The sequence below is a fragment of the Podarcis melisellensis genome (assembly GCF_964234715.1).
Source record: "Podarcis melisellensis genome assembly, chromosome: 2".
Lineage (NCBI taxonomy): Eukaryota > Metazoa > Chordata > Lepidosauria > Squamata > Lacertidae > Podarcis > Podarcis melisellensis.
Window position 1 is genome coordinate 62,300,771 of NC_138529.1, and position 25,967 is coordinate 62,326,737.

A 25,967-nucleotide genomic window follows, 5' to 3' on the forward strand; every position below is an offset into this window, starting at 1 on the left:
TGAAGCAGGTAGAATTTTCTTACTTTTTATTTTAAAAGGTGGGAGTTAACAAAACTTCGTTTTCCCCCCCCTTGCATCTCAGTTGCTCTCTTGTAATCATTTCTTTCAGGTGAGTTGGTGCCAGATTCGAGAACCGCAGAATTCATAAAGTCACCATTTTGGATTTTGTAGACCTTACCCAACTGCATGCTTTCCCCATCCTACTAGTAACTGAAATCTGGATCTCCTAAACTTCCATAAAACAATTGCCCCACTACTTGACTTTGTATAGCCCAGTCTCCCAACACCCTTTTTGATACACTTTCCTTTACTTGCCTTCTAGAAATTGGGGAGTAAATTGGTCTGGAGGTCCTTAGCCTGAGAGTTAAATAGCCAAAAACATGTTAAGATTTTGTTTCTTTAAAAAAAAAAGTTAGAAAAAGAGAGGGCCAGGAGAAGGAGGTCAATACTTTAAACAGAAGCGGATTTGTTTCACTGTACTGATATTATCAAATCAAGAGGTCAACAGAAACACGCAGATGAATGTGTGAGCAGAGTAATCTAGTGGTATAGATTAGGCTACTAACAATTTTCTGTCTCTCTTTTTCTTTTAGCACCGTTAATATATAAGTTTAGATCTATATTAGCACCTTGTCCCCGATAAAACAACCAAAAAACCCCCAAATTGTTAAAAAAAAGAAAAGAAAACATGGGAGTTGCAGGTAATAGAAGCAGAAGCTGCTGAATTTAGATCACGAGATCCTTGTCAATATCCTCTGCAAAAGAATAAGAAAGACATGGTGTAAGAACACATTGTGTGTGAATCTGTACAGTGTGATTCCCCAATATGTATGTGAGTGTTGGTTGAAAAATCCACCCTTAATTCCTGCCTGCCAGCCCAGCTGACCACCCCTGCCCAAACCAGCTGCCCCATTTGCCTGTTGAGGTTCCTTCCACATCCTGTTACGAGGCCCCTATTCCCCTCAGAAATCTGCAATTCACAATCTATCTTTCCAGGGAACTCTGGAACTGCAGCTCTGGGAATAGGGGTCTCCTAACAATTCGCATCACCTTTCACAAACTACAGTTCCCAGCATTCTTTGGGGCAAGCCATGGCTGTTTAAAGTGATATGATACTGCTTTAAATGGACAGTGCAGATGGGGCCATAGTTCTCTGCAGCATACAGCCCTATTGAGGAAAGAGATAGCATTGAGTGCTTGGTAGCGGTGACCTGAGACATCCTGTTAATGCCTCCATGGTGGGGGTGTGAGGCTGCGGAAGGGGTTCCCCTCAAGCAAGAGCCCTTTCAAAGCCTTGCCACTGGGCAGGGAGAGGGGCAAACCCCGCAAGGGCTTCTTAAACACCTCCCTCTCGCTGAGACTCACTGCGAGCAAAGCGTTCTGCGGAAGGCCTCTCTCCACCCTTAGGGGCCCTTCAGCAGCAAAGCTGTGCAGCACAAAACTGTGCTGCCCTGCCGCCACCACTTCCTTTAACTGGGTTGCTTTTCGGTGGCTGCCTCTTGCATTTCTGCCACCTGAGGCAGCTACATCACCCCACCTAATGCGTGGGCCGGCTCTTAAGCTTGACCAGAGTGTTGACCTGGTCCCATTGCCAAAGCTAAGCAGGGTTAGCCCCATAAGCTGTCTAACAGGGAAGGCAGCCTGTCAACCAAAGGTAAGCTGCTTTTAGTTCCTTGGAGAAAGATTGGGGTACAAGTGAAATAAAAGAGGCAGACTGTCAAGGAGTTCCAGAGTAGATCCCAGCGCTCTTCAGTTGTGCCACCAACTGGGCTAGTTTATGAAGTTGCTCTGGTTTCAATCCTATAATCACTTACCTGGGACTAAAACCCAGTGGGATTTACTACTGAGCAGACATATATCTCCTTTTATGCAAGTGCTTTTATTTCTGGTGTATCTCCCTAGTCCCTAGATGATTCCCTTGGTCTGGAATCATCAGGAGATGTTTGGAATTAGGAGCCCCCCCCCCCTGTATTGAAGTCTCAGTGATGTCTTAGCCCTGGTGTGCAGTATACTTACTCTCCTTAATGCCAAAGCAGCTGCCCCATTCCTCAAGAGCGATGTACTTGTCATTGTCTAGATCACATGTTTCAAAGAAGCGGGTGGTGCAGTGCTCCATGGGGATGAGGGGAGCTCTCAGTGGGGCCAGCTCAGTGTGGGACAGATACCTGAAAGGAGCAGCATCAAGGTGGTCACAACAACAACAACAACACCCTAAAATTACCAGTTTTCACTGGATTGGCAGAAAGGACAGAGGCAACAATCCCTTCGCTCTGGTCCTCCACTCCCACCCAATCATACCCTTCCTTTATATTTTGGAGCTCATTCTCATGTCCATTCAATAGGAAGGCTTCTATGTTCTGGGTCCGTTGTACCATTAAGACGATGAGCACGTATCTGTGGGCTTAACTTTGGGCTAGGTCAATCCAACGCTGGCAATTCAAGCCACTGATGCCCCCATCTCTTCTTGTGCCTGGCAGCAATTCCCCTCTTTTATATTAGACTGAGGCCTGTTTCCTTGTCATACATTACCCAAGCTTCATGGAGGCAAGTTTCCTGTATCTGTGACCTATCATAGAATCATAAGAGTTGGAAGGGACCCAATGGGCATATGCTCCGACCCTCTGACTTGTGCCAGTCTGGTAATGTATGAAAGGAAACAAAAACTAATGTAGGAACTTTCCATGTGCTCCATTCTTCTCCTGTATTTTTCTCATTTCGTACATTACTAGAGCATCGCAGGATGCAGTCATGATGCACCATACCATTTGGAGAATGTATGGATCAGGCTTTATATACCAAAGATATCTTGTTCTTTGGGAAATCTCTCTCATTTTGTGGAGTAGTCTTATCTAAGAAACGGAAGGACCTGCAAAACATCCCATTACCCCAACCTGAAGTGCATTGTGTGGATGGAGAATGCCCCGAAATCAGCCCTTTAAATGGATGGGCTGTACTCTCCATCCGTTGATACCAGAGCCTTCAGCAGACACTCCCTTTCTGTTTTTAAAAGTTAAATTTAGGAATCCTGAGAATCTGAAGGATGTACTGCTTAGCAGGCTGAAAGCCAAGTGCTTGATTTGTGGCACAGTCATGCAGTAAGGGAAGGTGCCCATCTTTCATAGTAAACACCACCCCGACCTCTGCTAACAAAGTAGCTTTTCAAAGAGCTGAGTGCAGGCTATTTTACTCCTAAGATAAATAAGGGACTTGGTTCTTGTATCCTAGGCTATTTATTATTTTAAGTCTTGCTTGATGAGGGCTAATGAAGGTTACAAAAAAAAAAGAATTTTACTTGTAATCTAATACGAATGTGTCTTGTCTCTGCTAGAGTTTATCACAGGCCAGGGAAGTGGGTGGGTACATACCCATCGACGGGGTGCTGGTCCAGCTGACCAAATTGCCAATGCACAGGGAAGATGTACATGTTGTAGTTCTTCTCAAAATCACGGGTCAGCAGTTCCACTGTGTGGTCCCCAGCTTCCAGGCGCTTCTCATTCTCGTGGATCTTTTTCACCTATTCATCAAGATACAATTTGCATTAAAAAAGAAATTAGTCTGAAGCTACCATCAGAGCCTTTCTCCTGGGGTAAAGTGGGCAATAGCTTGCATTTCATCCTGAGATGGCCAAAGAAGAGCCAGAGCAGTGAATTTCTGGCAGAAATGTACATGAAGGGGGGTATGACATGCTGTCCAAGAGAAGTTTCCATCTGGTGTAATACACCAGCATGTGAAGGTAATGCAAGACACACAATGACTGGTGACACAAGACTGGCTTTGCAAATGGCATGTTCCCTTTGCGCCCACATTTGAGCAGCTAAGGTCATGTCATGCATTGTGTGGCAGAAGACCCAGACTTGCCAGAAGTGTGTGCTGGGTATGAATCTGTTACAGATGTAATCCTGGCTCTAATGGGTTTTCAAAAACAATTGTTATATTCATGTTATATGTTTAGGCATACACTTAAATAATATTAGGTGCACTTTGGGGGCGGGGAATGTTTTCTTTAAATGGGTGAGCTGCCTATATTCAGTAGTGTGGGGTGTGATTTGATGCGTTGGTCTTGGTGTGATGGGGTGGTAGATCCATAACCATGAAAAATAACAATGTAGGAAAACTCCACTTTTGTGCACCATGTAAGCTATGGGCATGGTTGTTTATGTGGAGCTGTAGCTCACCCTGAGTTTCTGCTTCTCGGTCAGGAGGTTGTTGTCTTCATCCCGCTCATACAGGGTCACCAGCACATTCTTCAGCCAGTCACGCATACGCAGGGGGAATTCACTCAGCTCGGTGTCGAGGCACTCAGGAATGACTGAAACCCAACCAGAGACCCATCAGCTCATTTACAGTCAAAGACAAGCCATGTTTATTGTCTTTAACCATAAGTCCATTTCAATGAGACACTGACTCCACCTAACAATGGCCCAGAAATTATTAGATAGTGATACGCATTATAGCAAAGAGAGCCACTGCATTCAAAAGGTTTGCACAATTTTATTTTTGCTAACAATGCAAAAAGAAGGCCCATTCTGCAAGTTTCTATGGGGATGCCATTCATTCTCCCCCAAATCTCTTCAAGACAGTACTCTCTTTCCGCACCCTGACATCAGAACCAACTTTAGGATTAACCTGAGACAATAAACAGCTTGTGGATTGATTCAGGTTTGTTTGTCTTTGAACTTTTTACCTTCTTAAGTTTTTCATTTTGTACAAAATAGGAAAGTATAAGCTTGCCTTTCACAAGCAGCAGAAAATAGCATTCCAGGTAGGAGGAAAACATTTATCTAACTCCATCAACCATTGATGAGTTCAGTGCTTAAATGTCTGTGTTTGTTTGTTTTTTTAAATTAATCTAGGACTTACTTGACTTAATGGCTTAATGACTTAATCTAGGACTTAATGGCATATTTGTTAAAATGCTAGCTATCACATTAATCCAGTCTGGAGGAGAAGATATTAAAGTATTTATTTCTGTTGGTTGCAAAGGCCGCTTCTTGCCTTAAACTTAGAGACCACTTGAAAATAAAAATATCCTGCCAACACTTAACACAGTTAAGCCGCCTTGACCACACATTCTGTGTTCTGACCTGACCTAACTCCATCCCATTTGCTCAAAAGTTGGGCTGGTGATATGTTTACAATTTATTCAACATGTTTGCCTGCATGCTTAAATGAGAGGTTGTTAGTTGCACAAGACATCCATAGTGGAGCCCCTGGAAACAGGAAATCATCACGGCCACTGAAGCAACTGTGGATACCTTGAGCTAGGGCAAGGACAATGCCTGCAAAATAGAAGCTGTCTCATTCCACAGGCTTGTGGTTAGAGAAAGATGCTGGACGTAGAAAGATGCTGGAGACGAGAAGGCTCTTGAATGAATACTTTACCACTTGTTTGTCACCTGGGGTGTCATGTAAGAGACATCACAAAATCCACTGAAAGCCCATAGCAGAACTTTTCAGCATTGTAAATAGACCATTTTCTATTTACAGGATCACATTTTCTATTTACAGGAAATAGGGGATCACGTTTGTCTTAAAGTTAGGGACCAAACAAAGCTGAAGGCCAACACCCAACATTGCAGAACCATCTTGATCATGCATTCTGTGACGATCAGACCTGAGGAACTGATTATGTCATTTTCTCCCCCCTGTGAAATCTTACACCCAAAATAAGCTGCAATTATGAAGCATGCAATGAAATATGGAAACTTTATAAAACCTGTCTACCAGTGAGCAGGGTGATGGAAATCTTGGCTAGATAGAGATCAAGGCTGTGTCTTCAGATGTGTTGCTGTAGCTGAGCAGCCTACAGAGATTTCCTAACTATTCCTGCTTCTTCAGGTGCAGATGATTAATGGAGTCCAAGCCACCTTTTTCTGACAGAGACCAAGTTCACATGTAATGCTAAGCCAAGCCATGGCACAGCACAGACTAGCAAATGTGTAGGTTCCCAGAGCCGAAATCTCAACCACAGCACTCCTCCCCTGGTTATGCTTTTGTCTTGTTACCTGGGGCTAAGTTGAGGTTTGGCTTAACATCACAACCAAAAGCAGGCTTGTGGTTTGTCTCATGATAGACAAACCACAAGCTCTAGGCAAGGTTTGTTCCTGGTTTATTGGACCAGTGAACACAATGGCTGAGGTAACCAAGATGGTAGGTGCCATGCCTTTGGGCTGACCTATGGGTCCGTTTTCTCAGCACATTTCCCAGAATCTGTCACTTGACTGTTATGAATGCAGGCACATTCTGTATTGTCACAGAATGACCGAAGTATTTTTATTTTTTAAAACTATTATTTTTATAGTTTTTATTTTTTCGGCATGTGCTAGTGTTGCACACCCCGTGAATGAACAGTCTTCAGGATGCCCATCATTCAAGCCTTATTTGTGACCCACATTGATCATGTAGATCTCCATGTATTTCCATGCTAACATAACTTGATGTTGTGTGTTTGCTATTCCTTAGATCACATTGATGCCGAAGCCACAAATTCTGAAAATATAGTTGAATATAGGCTAGATGTAGCCAATGTGGTGCCTTCTAGATGATGTCATGATACAGCTCCCAACAGCACTAGGCAGCATAGTCAATGGTCAACGATGATGGGAGCTGTAGTGCCACAACATCTAGAAAGCAGGTGTTGATTACAGTGGTACCTCGGGTTACAGATGCTTCAAGTTACAGACTCCACTAACCCAGAAATATTACCTCGGCTTAAGAACTTTGCTTCAGGATGAGAACAGAAATTGTGCTCCGGCGGCGTGGTGGCAGCAGGAGGCCCCATTAGCTAAAGTGGTGCTTCAGGTTAAGAACACTTTCAGGTTAAGAACGGACCTCTGGAATGAATTAAGTACTTAACCCGAGGTACCACTGTAGTTGCCTTCTGAATGGATTTTGTTCTGCTTCATAAGGATGAAAACTCACATTTGCAAGGTCCAATGTAGTCCAGGTGGAGCTTGTGTCCTTTCTTGGTTCCCTCCAAAGTGCATTTGGTGGCAAAGAAGTGGCAAGAGGTGTCATAGGTCTTGTTGTCAGTGCCACATACCTTTGTGAAAAGGGTTAGTTGCATTAGAAAGATGAAGTGCTCAAATGCAGCATGGATCTATCTTTCTCCCCATCTAGGACAACATCAGTAACCTTCCAGAGCTAGACAAGCTCAAATGTCTATTAGGTATTCATAAAGCCTCTACTTGGCAATCCTTATCCAGCCCATAACTCCACTTTCGATTCATTTAAGGATTGGACTGCAACCCTGGATTTGATGGGGTCAGCATATATTTGTCACTGCACTCCCAAGTAATTTTCTTTCCTGGCAGCTGCATGTAGATGTTAGAGTGCCAGGGTCAAGATGGCACTCAACAGGGCAAAGTCCAGGGGGGATGGAGCTGCTGTCCTCCAGTAATGCCCTTGGCACTGACCCATCAGGTAGGGGAAGAACTATTGTTAGACAGGGCCTCTCACTCCATGTGTCATGGGCTGTTGAGGAAGACTTGATAGTCAGTTGTATTTAACAAAACCACTGAAAGATTCAGAAGAATGACAAGCTGCACTCATTCTGTCCAGTGGCATGGTGGCCACTCACATATCTTTCTCAGTAATTCCTGCAGCTTCCTTTCATGCAGCTGGGCTGGATGACGTGGCTATTTACCAAACTTGCAAAACACCCTTCATTGGTAGCATGGTACTTAACTATGTGATATGCCCTAACCAGAAGTTACAGGTGTTACTGGGAGAAACCTCAGAGATGCATCAGCTGCTATGCTAAAGCTAAGATATAACTGAGGCTATAAGCAATCACTGTTCCCAAGACCTCCACTTTCGTCAGTTTGCTCTGTTGGCCTGACTTCACTCATCTTCTCTGCTCACCTTCTCAAACACTGCAGTGCTGGCTGGGCAGCTGGAAGGATCCTGGCACACACACATAGGGGTGTTGTTTTCATCCAGTTCACAGACTTTGCCATGCTTGCAGTGATAGTTCTGGCAAGGATCTAAGCGAGACCAGGGAAAAAAGCAATTTTTGAAGCCAAAACAGTGTCAGTGGTTCCTCAGTATAAAAAGAAAACCCTGGAAAACTAGCCATGGAGAGATATACTCAGCCTTTTCACCAACAGTAGTGTCTGAGCCGTCCAGCATAGTGTTTGCTTGGCTCATCAGATGTAACATATTTATTTTATGGAGCAAGGCATATAGTCCAATAGTCTATGTTTGTCTCTAACTAGGGCAGCACAGGAATAACCAGAACTCCTTAACTGATGTATTGGAGTTAAGTTGCAAGTGTCAGCATTCTCTTCTGAAAGAGTGATACCTTACTGCCACCATCTAATGTACTTCAAATCTTTCCCAAGCCTAAAAAACAGATAGATATCTGGAAACACACTCTGCATGGCTGAAATTGAGTGAGAACCGGCCACAGAGGGAGCATGCGGTTCACAGACCATTTCCTTCCCTCTGTGGTCCTTTAAAGTGATACCCCTTGCAACTTAAAGCAGCCTATGGAGAGAGTTGATGCTGTTGGGTCTTCAGGGTGTAAGATTATGAGGGCGGGACTTAAATGACAGTAGCAAGAAACATCATGTGGCATGAGCATACCAGGGCTGCTGCAGCAACCCCTTTTCTTCAGTTTTTTGCATTTCTATAAAATATGCATTCTTATATACAGGGCTGGTCCACCCTTGAGGCAAGGTGAGGCAACCGCCTCAGGTGGCAGGATGTCAGGTGCCAAAATGTTTTGGGCTGGCCCTGCTTATATTATGTGTACATATAAAACATTGCATGTCTGCAGGTTTAAAGTATAATATCCAGAGTACTGCTTACTTTCAGCAACAATCTCCTCCACATCCACAGTGGGCTCTTCAAACTCTCCAACCTCCACCTGAACAGGGTTGATACCCACAGGTTCCTGGGAAGAGAGGTGGAATAAGGTCAGTTATTGTTGTGTTCTGGTTGATGACAACCTGGAAACCTTTTGTGACATAGAAACCATACCCACTAAAATAGGCTGTTCAAAGAGAGACTCACAGCCTTAGGAAGCCAAAGGTCAGGGAAATGTCTCTAGAGTTAATTTCCTTTCATGAAAGAAGAGCCAACTTGAGGTATTATTATTAATAATAATTAAATTTCTATACAGCCCTTCGCCTGAAGATTACAGGGTGGTTGAAAATGCATAATAACAAACAAAAACAACACCCCCTCCAATTTAAAAGGCCATAGATTGTGTTATTAGACAAAGGCCTGGGAGAAGAGGAATGTTTCTGCCTGGCACCTGAAGATATGTAACAAAGGTGCCAGGCAAGTCTCCCTGGGGAGAGTATTCCACAAATGGGGAACCACCACAGAAATGGCCCATTCTCATGTTGCCACCATCTGGCCTCTCATGAAGGAGGCACACAAAGAAGGGCCTCAGATGATGATCTGGTTTGGTTCATATGGGGAGAGGTGGCCCTTGAGGTATTTAGTATACTAAATGCCAATAGTGAGTTCATACTCTAAAATGTAGCCAAATAGCACAGGAATCTTTGAGGAAGATTTGGAGAAGCACAATTTTTAGTGAACTATAAAAGCAGGGGAGGGGACTCTTGAGCAATTCAGTGAGGACTGAACATGCTCAATGGGCACAACTGGTTGTTGTGGGTGGAGGATAACAGAAAACAGGGTGGGGAGGGGAAATGGAACGGAATGGGGTGTCCTAGGAGAGGTATGGCTGACTGGTGGCTAGCTGGAACCCTGAACAAGAGCACTTCACACTGTGACTGAGTTACAGGCCCCACCTCTCAACAGTGCTTCCAGCTGCAGTTCCGTTCCTCTTCTGATCACCCTTAAATTTCAAGCAAGCCGTCTGAAAGCTCTTAACTCATAATAAAATGAATAAAAAGACCAATCTTGAGAAATGGTGGTCTGAAGCAACTATCTCCAGAAGGATAGCTGTGTTAGTTTGTTTTAGCAAAAAAAAAAAAAAACAGCAAAGAGTCTCGAGGTACCTAAAGACTAACATATTTATTATGGCGTAAGCAGATTGCAGTCCATTGAACGTATATGCCATAGAAAATGTGTTAGGTTGCTTCCAGACTACCTGTTTGCTGAGCATCCATCCCAATTTGTTTGGGTGGTGGTCATACAACTTCCCATCAGTCGTTATCCCACCTCTTCCAATGCATCTGCTCCCACAAAGCACATAAAAAGGGGGGTATTGCATCAACTCGTACCTCTATTGTAGGGTCCTCTACTACTTCCATCTCCTCTGGTAGAGCATCCTGCTGCAAGGAAGAAATAAGGAAGTCAGGTGTGGATGTGTCTCCCATCCTAGCTCTACTGCAGGGTTTCCCTCAACCTTGTGCCTGAAGCTCCACTCCTACTGCAGTGACCAAACACACACATGTACAAAGCTCCTCTGCCACCCTACCCAAGTGCTGCAACCAGCAGGAAGAAAGTGTGAGACCTTCTGCATAATGCTCCCCTTTGCCACAGTTAGAACCTAGCAGGCCCCACTGAAGTCTGTGGAACTCCTTGCCTTGCTTTGGAATGCGGTATTGCCGTATCTCATTCCTTAATAGACTTGAAGCCACTCAAGTATTCTTGGCCCAATTTTATTTAAAACATATACACACTTAGAATTCAAAGAGTTAAAGTCCGCGAATTCCTGTTGCTCACTAACTTGGGCACCACCCAATGGACTTTGCCAGCAACACTTACAGCACACCTGTCCCTAAGGCGCAGTTTTGGCAGTGACTTTGAAAAGAATCAAACTTTTGAATATAGTCATCTGAGAAGGATGGATTTTGGCATGTATACATCCATGCTTGTTCTGACTTAGCCTGAGTTCACACAGCAATTTATTCCATTTCCCTAACTGCAGCCAATCAGAATCTGCCATTTGGTTTCTGAATGTTTTGGAAGTCAAACGGACTTCTGGAATGGCTTCCATTCGACTTCCAAGGTACTGTACCTTGTTCGACTTCCAAGGTCAAAATGCGGCAATCCTTTTGTTGTATGTTGGCCCTGAAACTCACCTTTCTCATGCCTTGCCCAATGGCAATCCTATAGCAGGAGGGGCAGAAATTCATTCTAGGAAACAGGTTTTAAAATTTTATTTGATCCCATTTCAATACTTACCGGTGCTGCCAGGGCCTTGCCTGCCAGGCAGAAGAGGAAGAAAATCCAGGCCCGCATCTTTGTTTGAAGTCTGGAGAGAGAAGAGGAAACATTTGACTTATATTTGGGTGGGGATTGAGTATTGTATTCTACTGTATTAGTTTTTATGAAAATTATGGGCTTTATTGCACGAGAGTCAGTTTGTTATTTTCATTTATTGCAGTTTATTCCACCCTTCCTCCAAGGAATTTAGGGTAGCATGCTTGATCCTCCTCCAATTTTATTCTCACAGCAACCTTGTGAGGTAGGCTAAGCTGATAGATAGTAAGTGGCCCCAAATCATGGTGAGCTCAAATGAGGATTTGAGCCCTGTGCTGAGTAAAACATTGTAACCACAACACCATGTTTTCATGTTACTGTTTCTTCTTACAGGAAGAATAAGTAAGGTTAGATAAGGCTTTTGACATAGTTGATGCTGATGACCTTCAAAAAAGAAAGAAATGGGAGTAATGAAAATGACTTGAACTTAAAGCTGAAGTCTTCTGCAGAACAATTCATGAACTTGATTAACATTAGGTGACGGAAGGATTATACCTACAGTTTCCTCCCTTTGACAATACATAGAATCAAAGAATTGTAGAGTTGGAAGAGACCCCAAGGGAATCTCAACTAAAACATCCATGACAACTGGCCATCTAACCTCTGCCTCAAAACCTGTAATGAAGGGGAGTCTCCTAAGGGAGTTGGTTCCAATATCGAACAGCTCTTACTGTCAGAAATTTCTTCCTGGATTTTTAGGCTGAAATCCCTGACCAAGCACATGCCCAGTGAGTAAATTTCATTGAACTTGGTGGCCTTGTGGAGCCTGTTGTAAGGCTAGATGCCACAATGACCTCCATCCACTGACTTCCTGGACCTAGCAAAGCAAGCCCCTTACAAGCAAAGAAGGAAAATGCAGCGGGAGAGGTGGCAGAGAAATAGAAGGCAGAGACACTATTTCTGGGCTGAAACCTGGCATCCATAATTTTTACCTGTTAATGGTTCAGTAATAATCTCTGTTTCAGACATTGTGGGTAGCAGGGGCAAAATAAAGGACCTAAAATGAGCTTTTTCCTATTAACTACATTGCAGAAGTGTGCATAACAGATAACCATAGACGAATTTAAATATCCTTTGGATTTAAAAACAAAAACATGGAAGTTTTACTGGGAGCCAAAAATATTTCAGGAGGGGAAAAATAAGGATGGAAAAAGTGGAAGTCAGTGTTATTCTCTGCATCATGTAATGTCCAAATCATTTTCCTGCTGGTGCAAAGTCCTATCTTTCAAACACAATAGCATTAAGGCATGTCCATCCTTGCCCAAGGAAGTTCTTGCCAGAAAGCACTGGGGAAGCAAACAGAGGAAATCCTGAGTGATTAAATTCTTTGCTTATCTGCAGTCTGGCATACAGCAGACTGCAACTGCAGAATTTTCTTCTTCTACAGGCCTATATATTTGTTGCTGAGAGTTTTCAGACCTTTACCTATTTTCCTAAGAGTAGAGAGTTGATACAGATAGACTGTGCTCCTATATGGAGCTATCTTGTCTTCTCCAGACGCAATTTGTAGAACTTTAATATCTGTGTCCATGAAAAGTGCTATGAACTGTGAAGAAAGAGGAATCTCTTGCTGTGCCTAGCATGCAGGGAAGAATCTGAATGTGTTGACTGTAAAATGATATATGAACTCTTTGCTAATCCGAAAAACCATCACTGTGGGTGAGTGGGTACAAACTGGTAGGCATCTGGAAATCCAGACCAACTGATACAACATGCTATTGCCAAATGCCTCTTCAATTGCTCAGATACAATCTATTGTTCATTGATCACTTCCTGCTTCTAACATAGAAGGGAAATCCAGGAGAATATGGAATTTGTATTCACAATAAGATTATGAGACCGATGCGTACAGATCTTTCACAAATAACCTTCCCTATTGGTAGCAGGTTCATGTAACAGATGTATGACAAAATATAAATACAACACTGTCAGTGGTTTTTATTTTTCATTTGTAGTGCAAGCCTGAGTGAAATATTTATCTAACAGTGAAATATTTTCATAAACCAGAAGTCTCCCAAGTTTTAAACTGCAGGATATAAAATTCTGAACTCCAACTTAGTACTTTCAAAATTTGAACTCTGCAAAGTAGCTCCCTACCTACAAACAAATTTCACACCTAAATGCAACTTCATACAAAATGTTGCTGATTTCCCTCCACCCCTCAATATATTGCAGATCTAATATGAATGCAATTCCTGGCATTTCTATGGCAGGTTGCAGCATGCTCCCTTTGCACCCAAAATGGGGAATCGTTTTCCAATCATGTTGCCTTCAATGCACTACAGAAAGGCTGAAATTTCCACCTCAGCTTTTATTTATGCCAAATGTAGCAGGCTTTAGCAATATTTACACTGTAACTTTCTAAAAACCTTCATGCTGCAGCCTCCAGCATGTTTTGCATGATGTATTTTTTGTGTATATGGTTAGATCATGGTAAGAGAAATATAACCATTCATGGAGATGCAACATGGTTTCATGCAAAATCATCGATGTGCCTGACAGTTCATCATTACAGACACTTTTTGGTGAGTATAGAGTAAGGCAGGAATGACCAACTTTGTGTCCTTTAGATGCTTTGAACTACATATCCCACCATCCCTGACCAGGCTGCTTGGGACTGATGGGTGTTGCAGTCTAACAACATCTGGAGAGTACCACGTTGGCTATGTAGGGGGCCTATTTCCCATTGACTTGGCGGCTGTCTAATGCAGGCAGCTCTTTCCTCTGCCTCCACCTCTTCTCCTGCTGTTCAGTACACCAAGTCCTTTCCTCTTGCCTTTATTTGCTCTGGAGGCTGGTGAAAGCATCCTTCGTCACTGCCAAGACCTGAAGTTGAGGTCAATAGCTCTTCCCCTTTTAAATGGCATTTTTTGGGGTGGAAAAGTACAGCTGCATCTGGCTGTTTCCCTCCTCCTGGATCTACAAGGGATTTTCTTGTGTTTTGCCTAGTGGGGCTCTTTCTTGCTTTGCTTCCAAGGCCCACTGATGACCAAGGTCCGACAGCATCGCTGAGGTTCAGCAGCTACGAGCCAGGTGTCAAGGGGCTGCTTTCAGAAGACAACAGCCCTTGAGCTACCCTGGTCAATATTGAATGAGGATCTCAAGTGGTGTTCCTTGCCCCAGAGAATATCAGATTTCAAGGCCCAGGGCTGTGCTGAGGTATAGGAGCCCATCTGACAGCAGGCCAGCAAACACTGAGAACAGCCACTGTTGTGCTTGGAGGTAGAAGGGACATGGATCAACTCTCTGAGCAAACAAGCTTTACATAAACGTCTGTCGCTGGAGACAGGAAACAAGTTTATTTGAAAAACAAAAATGTCCAGAAATGCCTCCATAAGAGACTTATTTTTTGTCTAAGAGGAGCTGTTTTTGCTGAGGCCTTCCAGCCGTACCCTTGGTACTTTGCAATAGAGGTGTCAAATGCATAGTGTGATGATCTCGCAATGAAGACCTGTGTAGCAGCCATCACACGGCTATCTGTGGAAAATCAAATGACTCAAGGCATGCTGCTGGGGCTTAATTTGAGCCAGACCCAGGGCTCACAGGGGCTCAACCCATGAACATGCTTCTCAGTGCCAAGACTCAAAGTTTGGATCTGCAAAGTGGATTAATTCACATGCATTCATATCCTCATGAATGCAGACGCAATCCCCCTTTTCCAACACTTGTTTCACAGGAGTAGGTTGGAACACAGAACAGATGCAAAAGCTAGTTGTCCAAAGGAACAGAACTTCGAATAAGGTTTAAGTGGCATGGTCACTATCCCAGTTTGAACTACAGAAGACCCAGATTCTGTGTTTCGTTTCAGCCAGGGCTTGCTGTGTAGGCTGTGGTTGGTATCTGGTTCTATAAATGGTGCTGATATTTGATAAGGATCCCATGCTTTTCTTCAACTGGAGTGATTTCTCTATATATCTCATGGGAGGAAAAGACAGCTTCTCAGCATGTGCAGAGTCCGTCCCCACTCCAAGAACAAATAAATCACAGCTACATTCCTATCCTGCAGAAGTGTTGTCTTTTTCCCATGATCTAATTGGGGTTGGGGGGTTGTAGGAAAGTGCAAGAACAATGATGTCATCTGCTGGGGTGCTAGGGTACTTGACAAACTCTCCTTGCAAGTAAGTGACATGATAATAAAGCTTTCAAGCTTGCTTGTGTCAATTTTGCACAGTCAGAGAAGGAGGAAAATAATCAAGAGGATGGAAACTTCTTTCCTTTGGTTTGGGGTTCTTACTTCATGCTAGCAGGTTAAATGGCAACACTTCCTTGCAAGATGGTTCACGTTTCTGACTGACATGGCTATAAACTTATGCATGGTTTCCCTTATGCATGGTGCTTATTACCAGGAAACTACATTGGATTGTGGTCATATTCATTCTAATAAATTTGGTAATAGGTTATGTACTCCTACATTTTGATGTGTGCAGGTGTGTGTGTTGCACACATATTATGCACACATAAATATAGGGATCAGTGCAGCTGCCTGTACTTTTGGACACTCCTTTAGGGTGTGGCTATGAAGACTGTCATGATGAGCTCTTCAATATTTGCCACTACACCACTGCATCTGACACAACAATCCCAGGGAAAGCTTCTTGTGAAAGGGAAAATGCACTAGGTGGCAGTTTGCATAAGCTCCCTGTCCTGGCAATTTCCCTTGGGTGCCAACATGTACCTCTTTGTTGTCTTGTGGTCTATAGTCCACGAGGAACAGCAGAATATTGAATCCCCACTTTAAATCAACATTCAAGTCCACATTATACCCAGAATAGGCTTGAAACTGGTAGCTGCTGCAGAGCTAAGGAAGGTTCCCACCAGGGCATCTCCCCTGGGTGCCCCCCCCCCCCCGTGATATCTGGAATGCAGCACATAGGCTGTTGTAAGGGTTTCTTTTGTCCTAGTAGACTCCACCATTTTGCTTTGCTGTCTTTAATGCCTTTAAGTCCATTTCAGAACACGTACATCAGGCCACCTTTCCTTGCTCTTTCCTTTTGACATATGTTCCTATGCAAAACAGCACCTTATGATGATAATGAATAATGAGACCAGAGTTATTTAAATGAGCTTTGAAAAGGTGTGATCATCCTATTTCCACACCAGCAATTTAGGTGGCTTTGGTGGCTGCCTTTTATCAACTGCATATCTCAAGCATCTCTTAGCAGATATTCTCTTCTCTCCGTTCTCTCTCTAAGAGTAGCATTGGTGGCTTCCTCTAGACAGTATGGACTGCTTTCTCTGCCTTTTCCCAAGGAAGGATAACGTTCATTACCCAGCATTTGAAATGACCACAAACTCAATTTTCTCTGCTGTCCTCTTTGTTCACATTCCATCTCATTTAAAGAATGCAGAGTCATGGAGCAAGGCTAGTGCCTGCACCCCTTTTCTCACACCCTTCATACTAACTACTCTTTCAACCCTGATTTGACATGGTGGCGGTATTAACCCATGTTGCCAATTCATGAATCACTTAAAAAGCTATCATAGTGTGCACAGTCATCAGTATGCTCACTTATCCTGAGCCTTTTCTTTCTGAGAAGAGCTGTGCAACACCTGTCCATGTAGCAGCATTATATGAATATGGCTCAAATGCAGCATTTATGCTTCTAGTTGGGTCCTTCTGCTCATGGCCAACTCATTGCTCCAGCAAAAAATTCTGTGAATGGACTGGGAAGGAAGGTAATTCTCACTAATTCCCACTTTTTGCTGTTGCCCTCTGTTCTGGAGAGTTCAGCAAACCCTCTGGTGCAGATTTGAGAGGGTGCAAGAAGCCTTACGAGTGTTCAAATAGAGCCAAATGTTTCTTCAGGAGCGGCTTTTTATCAATCAGTTAAGTTGACTAGTATGGTGCTGTGGTCTAAACCACTGAGCCTCTTGGGCTTGCCAATCAGAAGGTCGGCAGTTCAAATCCGTACAACGGGGTGAGTTCCTGTTGCTTTGTCTCAGCTCTGGCCAATAGCAGTTCAGAGGCACACCAGTGCAAGTAGATAAATAGGTACCACTGTGGCAGGAAGGTAAATGGCATTTCCGTGCACTCTGGTTTACGCCACGGTGTGCTGTTGCCCCAGAAGTGGTTTAGTCATGCTGGCCACATGACCCAGAAAGCTGTCTGTGGACAAACGCCAGCTCCCTCGGCCTGAAAGTGAGATGAACACCGCACCCCAGTCGCCTTTGCCTGGACTTAACCGTCCAGGGGTCCTTTACCTTCTACTATGGCTTGACCAGGAGGACCCTAAACAAAACAGATCCCTTTTGCAACTGTTGCTCATGGAGAAAGCCTTCAAACCGCAAACCAAGGTTTGCAGATGAGTACCATGAGCGAGCGGTTTGTGCTTGTAGCTTGCAATCCACAGACAGTCACTAACATGGGAGGAAGCCCACTGAGCCAGGCTGAGGGAGCCTTGGGCAAATGCTCAATGATGGTCAGCCTCCTCTGTCACCAGGCCCTGGCAAGTGTACCTGGTGGCGGTTGAGGCGCAGCAGCACCAAGCTGAATTTCTCACAATGCCTGAGAGTAACCCTACACGGACGATTTAGAGGGAGTTTAAATAAAGAGTGGGCACAGCTATCTGGTCTTGCTTGAAGTGCTATGCCAGATTTTTAAAAATATATAAATGAAATGGGGGGGGGGCTGTGTGATAGCTATTGCTGCAATGGTAATACTTTTAAAGTGCAGCTTGCTGTTTATAAAAACCCCATAAAAAGTTGTTCACAAATAAATCAATGCAGCACAGCTTGCTTTTAAACCTCATGGAGGAAAAGGCTATCCGTAGCGGCTGACCCTGGGGGCTGCATTCTGCCTCCATGAACAGAATGCAAGTTTGCTGAAAGCCACAGGAGGGGAGAGTGCTGCTGTGCTCAGATCTTGCTTGCAAGCTTCCCATAAGCATCTTGTGGATGCTGGACTAGCTGGGCCACTGGCCTGATCTAGCAGGGCTCTTCTTATGCATTTAACCCAGTCTTGTTCATCTTCAGGGAAACTGATCGCATCACCATTTCATTTCCAATTATTAAACCCAAGTAGCAATTTACAACATTAAAGACTGTCTAGTAACCAGTGGCATGGGGGGGGATGGGGGATGTTGCCCTGAGTGAACAAACTGGGGGGGCATGAACCAGGAGCCCCCCACCCCACTGAGATCACCCTTGCACCCTGCCAGCGGCAGGGACTGGACAGCACAGAGGATCACCTTCTGCGCTTGCCCAGCACAGCAGAGTTTGCCCATCGGCGATAGGGGTGGGGGAGTGCAGATGGTGAAGTGTGAAGGGCACCCTCCACACCCTGCTCCCGCATGGCACGTGGCAAGGGCTGGATGAGCATGCTCTGCTCCTGCCTGGGGCACATGTGCGCTCATGTTCTCTGGGCGCTGGCAAAGGGCGTTACGCCACTGCTAGTAACTCCATGTTTCAGCAGCCACACTACCTAAAAGCTTACAAAGATGTAATACTATGAGCAAAGAAAAGCTTGGGTAATGGTTGGGTATTATTATTATTATTATTAATCCTGTCCCTCCTCCCAAAGGAGCTCAGGATGGAGATTCTATCTCTGACTCCACTTTGTATTGTTAGGCACACACATTAAGTCCTCCCTTTCCTGCCAGCAAATGGTGATCCCTTTCATTTTCTCCTTGTAAAAACAAGCTGATGTTAGTCTGCTCTGGCAGAAGCACTGTATAAATTGTCATCATTTTAAGAACTCATTCAAGAGAACTACCCAATAATTCAGCTCCCTAGTATCAAATGTGTGGCTTTATCTGGAGAGAAAATGATACATGTCAGAATATCCAAGGCTTAAGGGCAGAGGAAAGCAGCAGGTAATTTTCACCGTAAAGATAAGGGGAAAGAAGCTTTATAGGACTGTAATATCAGGGATATGATCTAGGTCTTTATTGCTAGTCCTTAGCTGCACAAGCTAAGTACTTTCCAGACTGAATTAGCAAACAGTTTTTGAAAGAAAGAAAAATCACATGCACCTTTATGATATTTAATGTGCTGCCTGGGGCATAATTCTCATTGGGGTGATAAACCTGAGCTTGGGGCTGTAGTTGGGACAACAACAGCTCTCTATTGTGGGGCGGTGTCTCTCAAGTAAGTAAGAGGGCCTTAAAATGTTTTGGCTTAAGAGGACTTGTACATTTGGGTTCCTGCAAGCACTAGCTATAGCCATAGCTGTCAACGTTCCCCTTTTCTTGCGAGGAATCCTATTCGGAATAAGGAAATTTCCCCTTAAAAAAGGGAAACGTTGACAGCTATGGCTATAGCTTCACTTCACTTCCTGGTGTACTGAGGTGATCTTCCATTTCCCGGGGAAAGGGATGTCTGGCAGCAAGAATAATTCTCTTGTGTTCATTCCAGCGCAGACAGCGCTGACTTCTTATCGGCATTTGTGGAGACAAAAGTGCTCTAGTCTCTCTAGATTTCCCTCCTACCAGGAAATAAGAGACTGCTCCAGAAGTCCCTGTGCCATCTCATAGGCCTCTGGGGAGATGTCCTGTATCTCAGCAGAAGTGGTGCCCTGCCACAATTGTAGCTAATAATAATAATAATAATAATAATAATAATAATAATAATAATGCTTTCCCCTCAGACTGGGACTTCAAGACAGCTTACAGATAAATGGATGGATGCACCTGACTAAATTCTAAGTCCTGTCTGAGATATCCAGCACTGGAAAGCCGGGCTTGCTTTGCTTGTAATTTTCCAGTTATTTTGGGTCATGTTATTTTATGGATTCTGCGGCACCATGATGAAAGCAAGGCCAGCTGCTCAGCATTCATGTTGTCAGCTACCAGCAGTCTGTCCCAAGAGGAAAGTGGCCGGAAGTCTGGCCTGGACGGAAGCCCAGATGCTCACCACCTGTGAAACCCCTACAGTTCACCCCCTCCTCCAGTGCAAAAAGATATCAGCAACTTCCTTAAGTTATAAAGAATACCTAAACCATCAAGTACCGCACAAAGCTAATTAAAGGCTGGTTTGTTTAATCATAGCCCTTTGTTTTAAAATATAAGCAGCTGGCATGAATGTAGCTGACATAAATAACTGTGTGGGCATAATTGCTGTTCTTTCGCTATACCATTAAACAGTGGCTGTCCCAGAGTTGGGGCTCTGGAAGATTTACATCTTAATCTGGAGTTGCAGGGAACAGACCAGCAGCTAGACTGGTGATTGGGAGTGGCCGCTGAGACCACATAACACCGGTGTTGAAAGACCTACATTGGCTCCCAGTATGTTTCTGAGTACAATTCAAAGTGTTGGTGCTCACCTTTAAAGCCCTAAACAGCCTCGGCCCAGCGTACCTGAAGGAGCGTCTCCATCCCCATCATTCAGCCCAGACACTGAGGTCCAGCGAGGGCCTTCTGGAGGTTCTCTCACTGTGAGAAGCGAAGTTACAGGGAACTAAGCAGAGGGCCTTCTCAGTAGTGGCACCCGCTCTGTGGAACACCCTTCCATCAGATGTCAAGGAAATAAACAACTATCTATCTGACTTTTAGAAGACATCTGAAGGCAACCCTGTTTAGGGAAATTTTAAATGTTTGATGTTTTATTGTGTTTTTAATATTCTGTTGGGAGCCGCCCAGAGTGGCTGGGGATATAAATAAATTTTTATTACTACTACAGTGGTACCTCGGGTTAAGTACTTAATTTGTTCCGGAGGTCCGTTCTTAACCTGAAACTGTTCTTAACCTGAAGCACCACTTTAGCTAATGGGGCCTCCTGCTCTTGCCGCGCCGCCGGAGCACGATTTTTCTCATCCTGAAGCAAAGTTCTTAACCCAAGGTACTATTTCTGGTTTAGCGGAGTCTGTAACCTGAAGCATATGTAACCTGAAGCATATGTAACCCAAGGTACCACTGTACTACTACTACTACTACCACCACCACCATAGTTAGTGGTAAAGACACTTGCACAGAAGATATATTCCTTTACTTTACGTATTCCAGAACTGAGTTCAAGTATTGAACACACAGTCCCTAATGGAGCCCTGGCTGATCCTCTGCAGAAGCCAAGCTCTGGTTTTAATGATAGCGAGTGAACTGAAATACTTTACTGACATGAAGATGTGTGTGTTATGAGATCCCCTCTGCCATAATAGATTGAAACGTCAGTTAAGGACAACTGGGGAGAAGTCAAGAGGCACTCTGTTGTGTCTTTCTACATTCCTTCTTTTCGGATGCTGCATAGAAGGGCGATTCAGAACCGAAAGCAGCACTTCAAAAAATAAACCTTTGAACTTTTCCGCATCTAAAATTCTGCAAAGGGGAAAAGTTCCAGCTGAACACATCTTTTCCTTTCCGCGTCTCAGGCCATAAAGGCCTTGCATCTCCTGAACCAAAAGGCCCTGAAAGGGTTGCCATGGAAGCCGACATTCCATTGTGGGAGAGTCATACAAGAGAAGAGCGCCTTTCCCCCACCCCAGTAGGCGGAGCTTGGCAAAAGTTTGAAAAGTTGATATCTCCCCACCCCCCACCCCCAATCTCCTGCTTCTGCCTATGTGGCAGACAATGGCTTTGTTTGAACTGATTCATGGACTGTGCCTGCATTTTCCTTAATCCCCTCCACATACACACATAAAAATTTATCCCCTTCAACTTTACCAGCCTTCCAGAGTCACAATCCACTGCATTTTTGTTATATTTCCCCTCGTCCCCCACCAATACGCACACAAATAGACTGCTCAGAGCAACAGGGCTCTTTCCTATCTGCCCCAGATTAAACTGCTCCAGGCGCTTAGATTGCACACTGCAATTCAAAATTAACTGCCTTTTTCTTGGCAAACGTTTGGAATAAAATACTGTTCCAAGAGGGAACAAAAAAAAAAAAAGAGCAGCTTGGGTCAGAGCAGGGGAGGCAGTGGCTGCCTTTAAAGGCAATGAAATCCCTTTTAACATCCACTGTTGTTATTTTTTAAAAAAAACCAAAACAAACACAAAACCCCACAACATTCTGACTTGAAATTCATCCTCTTTCTGTACTGCTGTCACTCTGCCAAAAGCAAATCAGTGAGATAAATAACGACAATTGCAGGGAGTAGTATACTTTAAAAACAACAACTTTCTTCTTCTTTTGATGGCCTTTTTCTGGAAAGAAAAATATCGTTGGACTAAAGATAATGTTCTCTTGACAAGTTTAGTTCCTTAGATGCTTGTAACCTGAAGTGACCAATGACAGGCTGCATTCCATGTGCCAGACCTAATTATTATTATTATTATTATTATTATTATTATTATTATTATTATTATTATTAGAGGGGAGGAATTAAATTGTGAAATCCTAGCAACAGAGTAACAACTTGCTTGAAAATTACTGTCATTTTCCAATAAATAAACACATATTTATGGCAAGCAGCGAAAAGCAATGAAACAAGCAGCAAAATCCTGTTCTTTCTGAAATGTCATTGAACTAAGCCTCTTAACATGCTTCAGCTATAAGAGGGGTGGGAATAGCTTTCGAAATGAGGAATAAAAATAAGGTGCAGCAAGCAAAATTCTCAATAATGGAAAGTCAAGAAAATGCAAAAAATATTCCCCAAATATTAATACAACTCCCCTTCTCCACCAGCACTGTTAATTCAGATGCCGATGTTAGATCTTTGGCAAACTGTGACCCGCTTGCTTAGTATCATAACAGGGAGGAATGAGAAAGAGCAGAGAATGGAAAAGGATGCCATACCTCAAGGACAGGGCAATGGAGCTGAGAAAACTTCAGCCTCTCTCAAGGGTCTGAAGGAATCTAAGTGTTTTAGAAGGAGGCAACAGGAAACCGTTCCGAGGTTTGCTGGGCTGGGTTTCTGCTTGGCTGGCTCTCTTTCTCCTCCTCCTCCTCTTTCTCTATTTTCCAATTCTGTTTCTTTCTCTCTACAGTGGGCTGGCTCTCCCCCTCCCGTCCCCTCCCACCCCGTCCCCTTCTTCCCGAGTCCCAAAAATATAATCTGAGGCTGCAGCCAAAAACTAAATGATAGACCAGAGCAATCAAGAAGTGGCGGAGGAATACACTGTCTTTAGGCAGCGGAGCTGATGGAGAATCATAGGCGAGCGCCACATTTGTGGCACGCATTTCAGGATTCCAGCAAAGACTCTTTTGTTCTCTCGGGCTCCCCAAAAATATTGTCGGCTTTATGGGGTGCTGCCCAGTCCTTCCTGTTCATACAAACCTTGCAGACCGATGGAGATGGCTGTGTATTGGTGCATAACCTGACTGAGGATCCAGCTGCAAGTATTCTAGCGAAAGGACAAAAATAGTGCCATTAACATTAGCACCAACTCCTAAGGCAAGCAGTGTGACAAAGGAATATTATTATTATTATTATTATTTATACCCCACCCATCTGGCAGGGTTTCCCCAGCCACTCTAGACAGCTTCCAACCGAATATTAAAAACACAATAGAGCATCAAACATTAAAAACTTCCTCTAATTGCTATAATGGGGATTATATAAGGAAGCACACCACTGTTTTTTTGGTGGCATTCATAGCCATCTTTTAGTGTGTGATTGGCACATATTTTCCATACACTGATATTTATCTATTAATTTTTTATTCATTTATTGCTTTTCTAGCAATAAATGTCTGTCTTTTCCCCCGAGGAGCTCAAGGCTCATTTAATCCGCACAACAACCCTGTGAAGTAGGTTAGGCTGAGAGGCAGTGGCTGGCTCAAGATGACACAGCAAACTTGGTGGCTGAGTGGGGATTTGAACCCTCATCTCCCAGGTCCTAGTCTGACACTCTAACCACCACATCACAATGGCCCTCACCAGTCAGAGCTCTGTATGAAAGGACAGAAGCTCAGTCAGAAGTACGACAAAGTGCATACAGAGACTTTTAATCCATGGGGCAGAATTAATACTCATGGCTGCACTTCCCAACTTGCAGTGTGTCTGGTTTTTCCCACAGTGAAACTACACATCACCCACACAACTGTCCCCCCTAAGCCTGCTTCTGAAAACAGCAGCCCAGCATCACATTCCCTTTCCCCCATCTACGTACAGCATGGAACTCAACTTTCCTTGCATCCTGCTGTTATTATGCTAATTCTACGTCCCTGCTCAGCTATGATGTGCTAGATAATGGTACTAGTAAGCCCCACTACGGGTGGCGCTGTGGGTTAAACCACAGAGCCTAGGATTTGCTGATCAGAAGGTCAGCGGTTTGAATCCCCGCGACAGGGTGAGCTCCCGTTGCTCGGTCCCTGCTCCTGCCAACCTAGCAGTTCGAAAGCACGTCAAAGTGCAAGTAGATAGGTAGGTACCACTCCGGCGGGAAGGTAAACGGGATTTCCGTGCGCTGCTCTGGTTCACCAGAAGCGGCTTAGTCATGCTGGCCACATGACCTGGAAGCTGTACACCGGCTTCCTTGGCCAATAAAGCGAGATGAGCGCCGCAACCCCAGAGTCGGCCACGACTGGACCTAAAGGTCAGGGGTCCCTTTACCTTTACCTAAGCCCCGCTACAACATACTGTATAGCAGAGGTGAAAAAATGAACACAGGGATACCATTTTGGCAGCAGCCCCTTAGGATATTGTATCCTCCCACCTACAGAACAGGGAAATCGTCTTGTGTGGAGTGGCCTTAAGTGTATACGGAAGGAGAGTCTGCATTGTTAAGAGACGGAGGGATCCGTCTGACCTCGTAAACCTATTCAGGGCATGTTCACATATTGCAAAGAGGGTGGCAACAATCCAATGTAGCTTAAGTCCATTGATTAAAAGGGGCTTAAGCACAGTAATTCTGTGTTGGGTTGTAGCCAGTTGGGTGGTGAGTGACCTCATAATGGTGTGAACAAGAGTTCCTACAGTTATTTGTTTTTTCCTGTATTGTATTAAAATGCAAAATCAAAGCACTGAACAAAATAATCGTGGAAAGCATATATGATATCTCAAAGCAGAAGGGGGGCCAAAGACACCAGTAATACAATCCAGATTATTATTATTATTATTGCTATAATAGGAATTATAACAAGTCTATGAAAATAAAAACACCATTAACATGGATATCCCTTTTTTCCCGGGAGATAAGCTGAATTTCCAAAAAAACTTAGTTTGTGAAACACAGCATTTTATAGTATTAACCACAGCCATTTATAAACTGGGGGTTGGCAGTGAGGGGATTGGTTGTCATCTGCATTATTAACATTCTTACATTTATATATTGATAGAATGCAACCTAGCCTTCAGTAGAAACTCTCCAACCTTTTGGCTGATAACCTAAGAAGAGTCTCACTGTATCCACACAAGCTGGACCTGGGGGCAACAGTACGGTCCCCACTTGGTGTTCCCAGTAACTGGTTTTCAGGGATACCCTCTTTCTTGCCTTCCCTCCTGCTAGCAGAATTTAAGGAGTTAGCAACCATCTTGTCTGCATATTTATAATTTCAGAAATCTCAAGCAGTACAATGCCTGTGAGTTTTTGTGATTCCCCCCTGCTCCCCCCAAACCCTGCTCCTATTTAAACTTGCCCTTTTCCCATAAGATTTCGCTAAAGCTTTTTTGTGATACAGTAAATTAAAAGAAACTAATCTAGGTATGAACAAGAACAGAGAAAGAAAGAGAAAAGGAAACGCAGAGTCCTCTCTCAAATGTAGCTCTTAACCTTTGTCTCCCACAGTAAGTAGTGGGCCCTCCCAGCTCTCACCTGGGAGATTTCCTTTCCTCTCCCAATCTCTCATCCTGGGAGATCTTCCCTACCCTGCCTCTCACCCAGGGTCCTTTCATCCACCTACCTCCTTCATATGTGTGTAATCCTTGGACTCCAATAATGGCCCAGAGCAGAGGACACCAAAGGAAAACAA

General features: G+C 44.0%; 1 protein-coding gene across 1 annotated transcript; it reads right to left on the reverse strand.

Annotated features, from left to right (window-relative positions):
- On the reverse strand, positions 1-23,011 carry SPARC (secreted protein acidic and cysteine rich). The gene is made up of 10 exons (XM_081901128.1): positions 22,852-23,011; positions 11,107-11,176; positions 10,200-10,250; positions 8,812-8,896; positions 7,864-7,985; positions 6,922-7,042; positions 4,176-4,309; positions 3,366-3,514; positions 2,017-2,165; positions 1-755 (listed from the first exon to the last, which is right to left on the reverse strand). The coding sequence occupies exons 2-10, from the start codon at positions 11,161-11,163 to the stop codon at positions 727-729; spliced, it is 897 nt and encodes a 298-aa protein (XP_081757254.1). The 5' UTR covers positions 11,164-11,176; positions 22,852-23,011; the 3' UTR covers positions 1-726.
- Between the last annotated feature and the right edge of the window lie 2,956 nt (positions 23,012-25,967).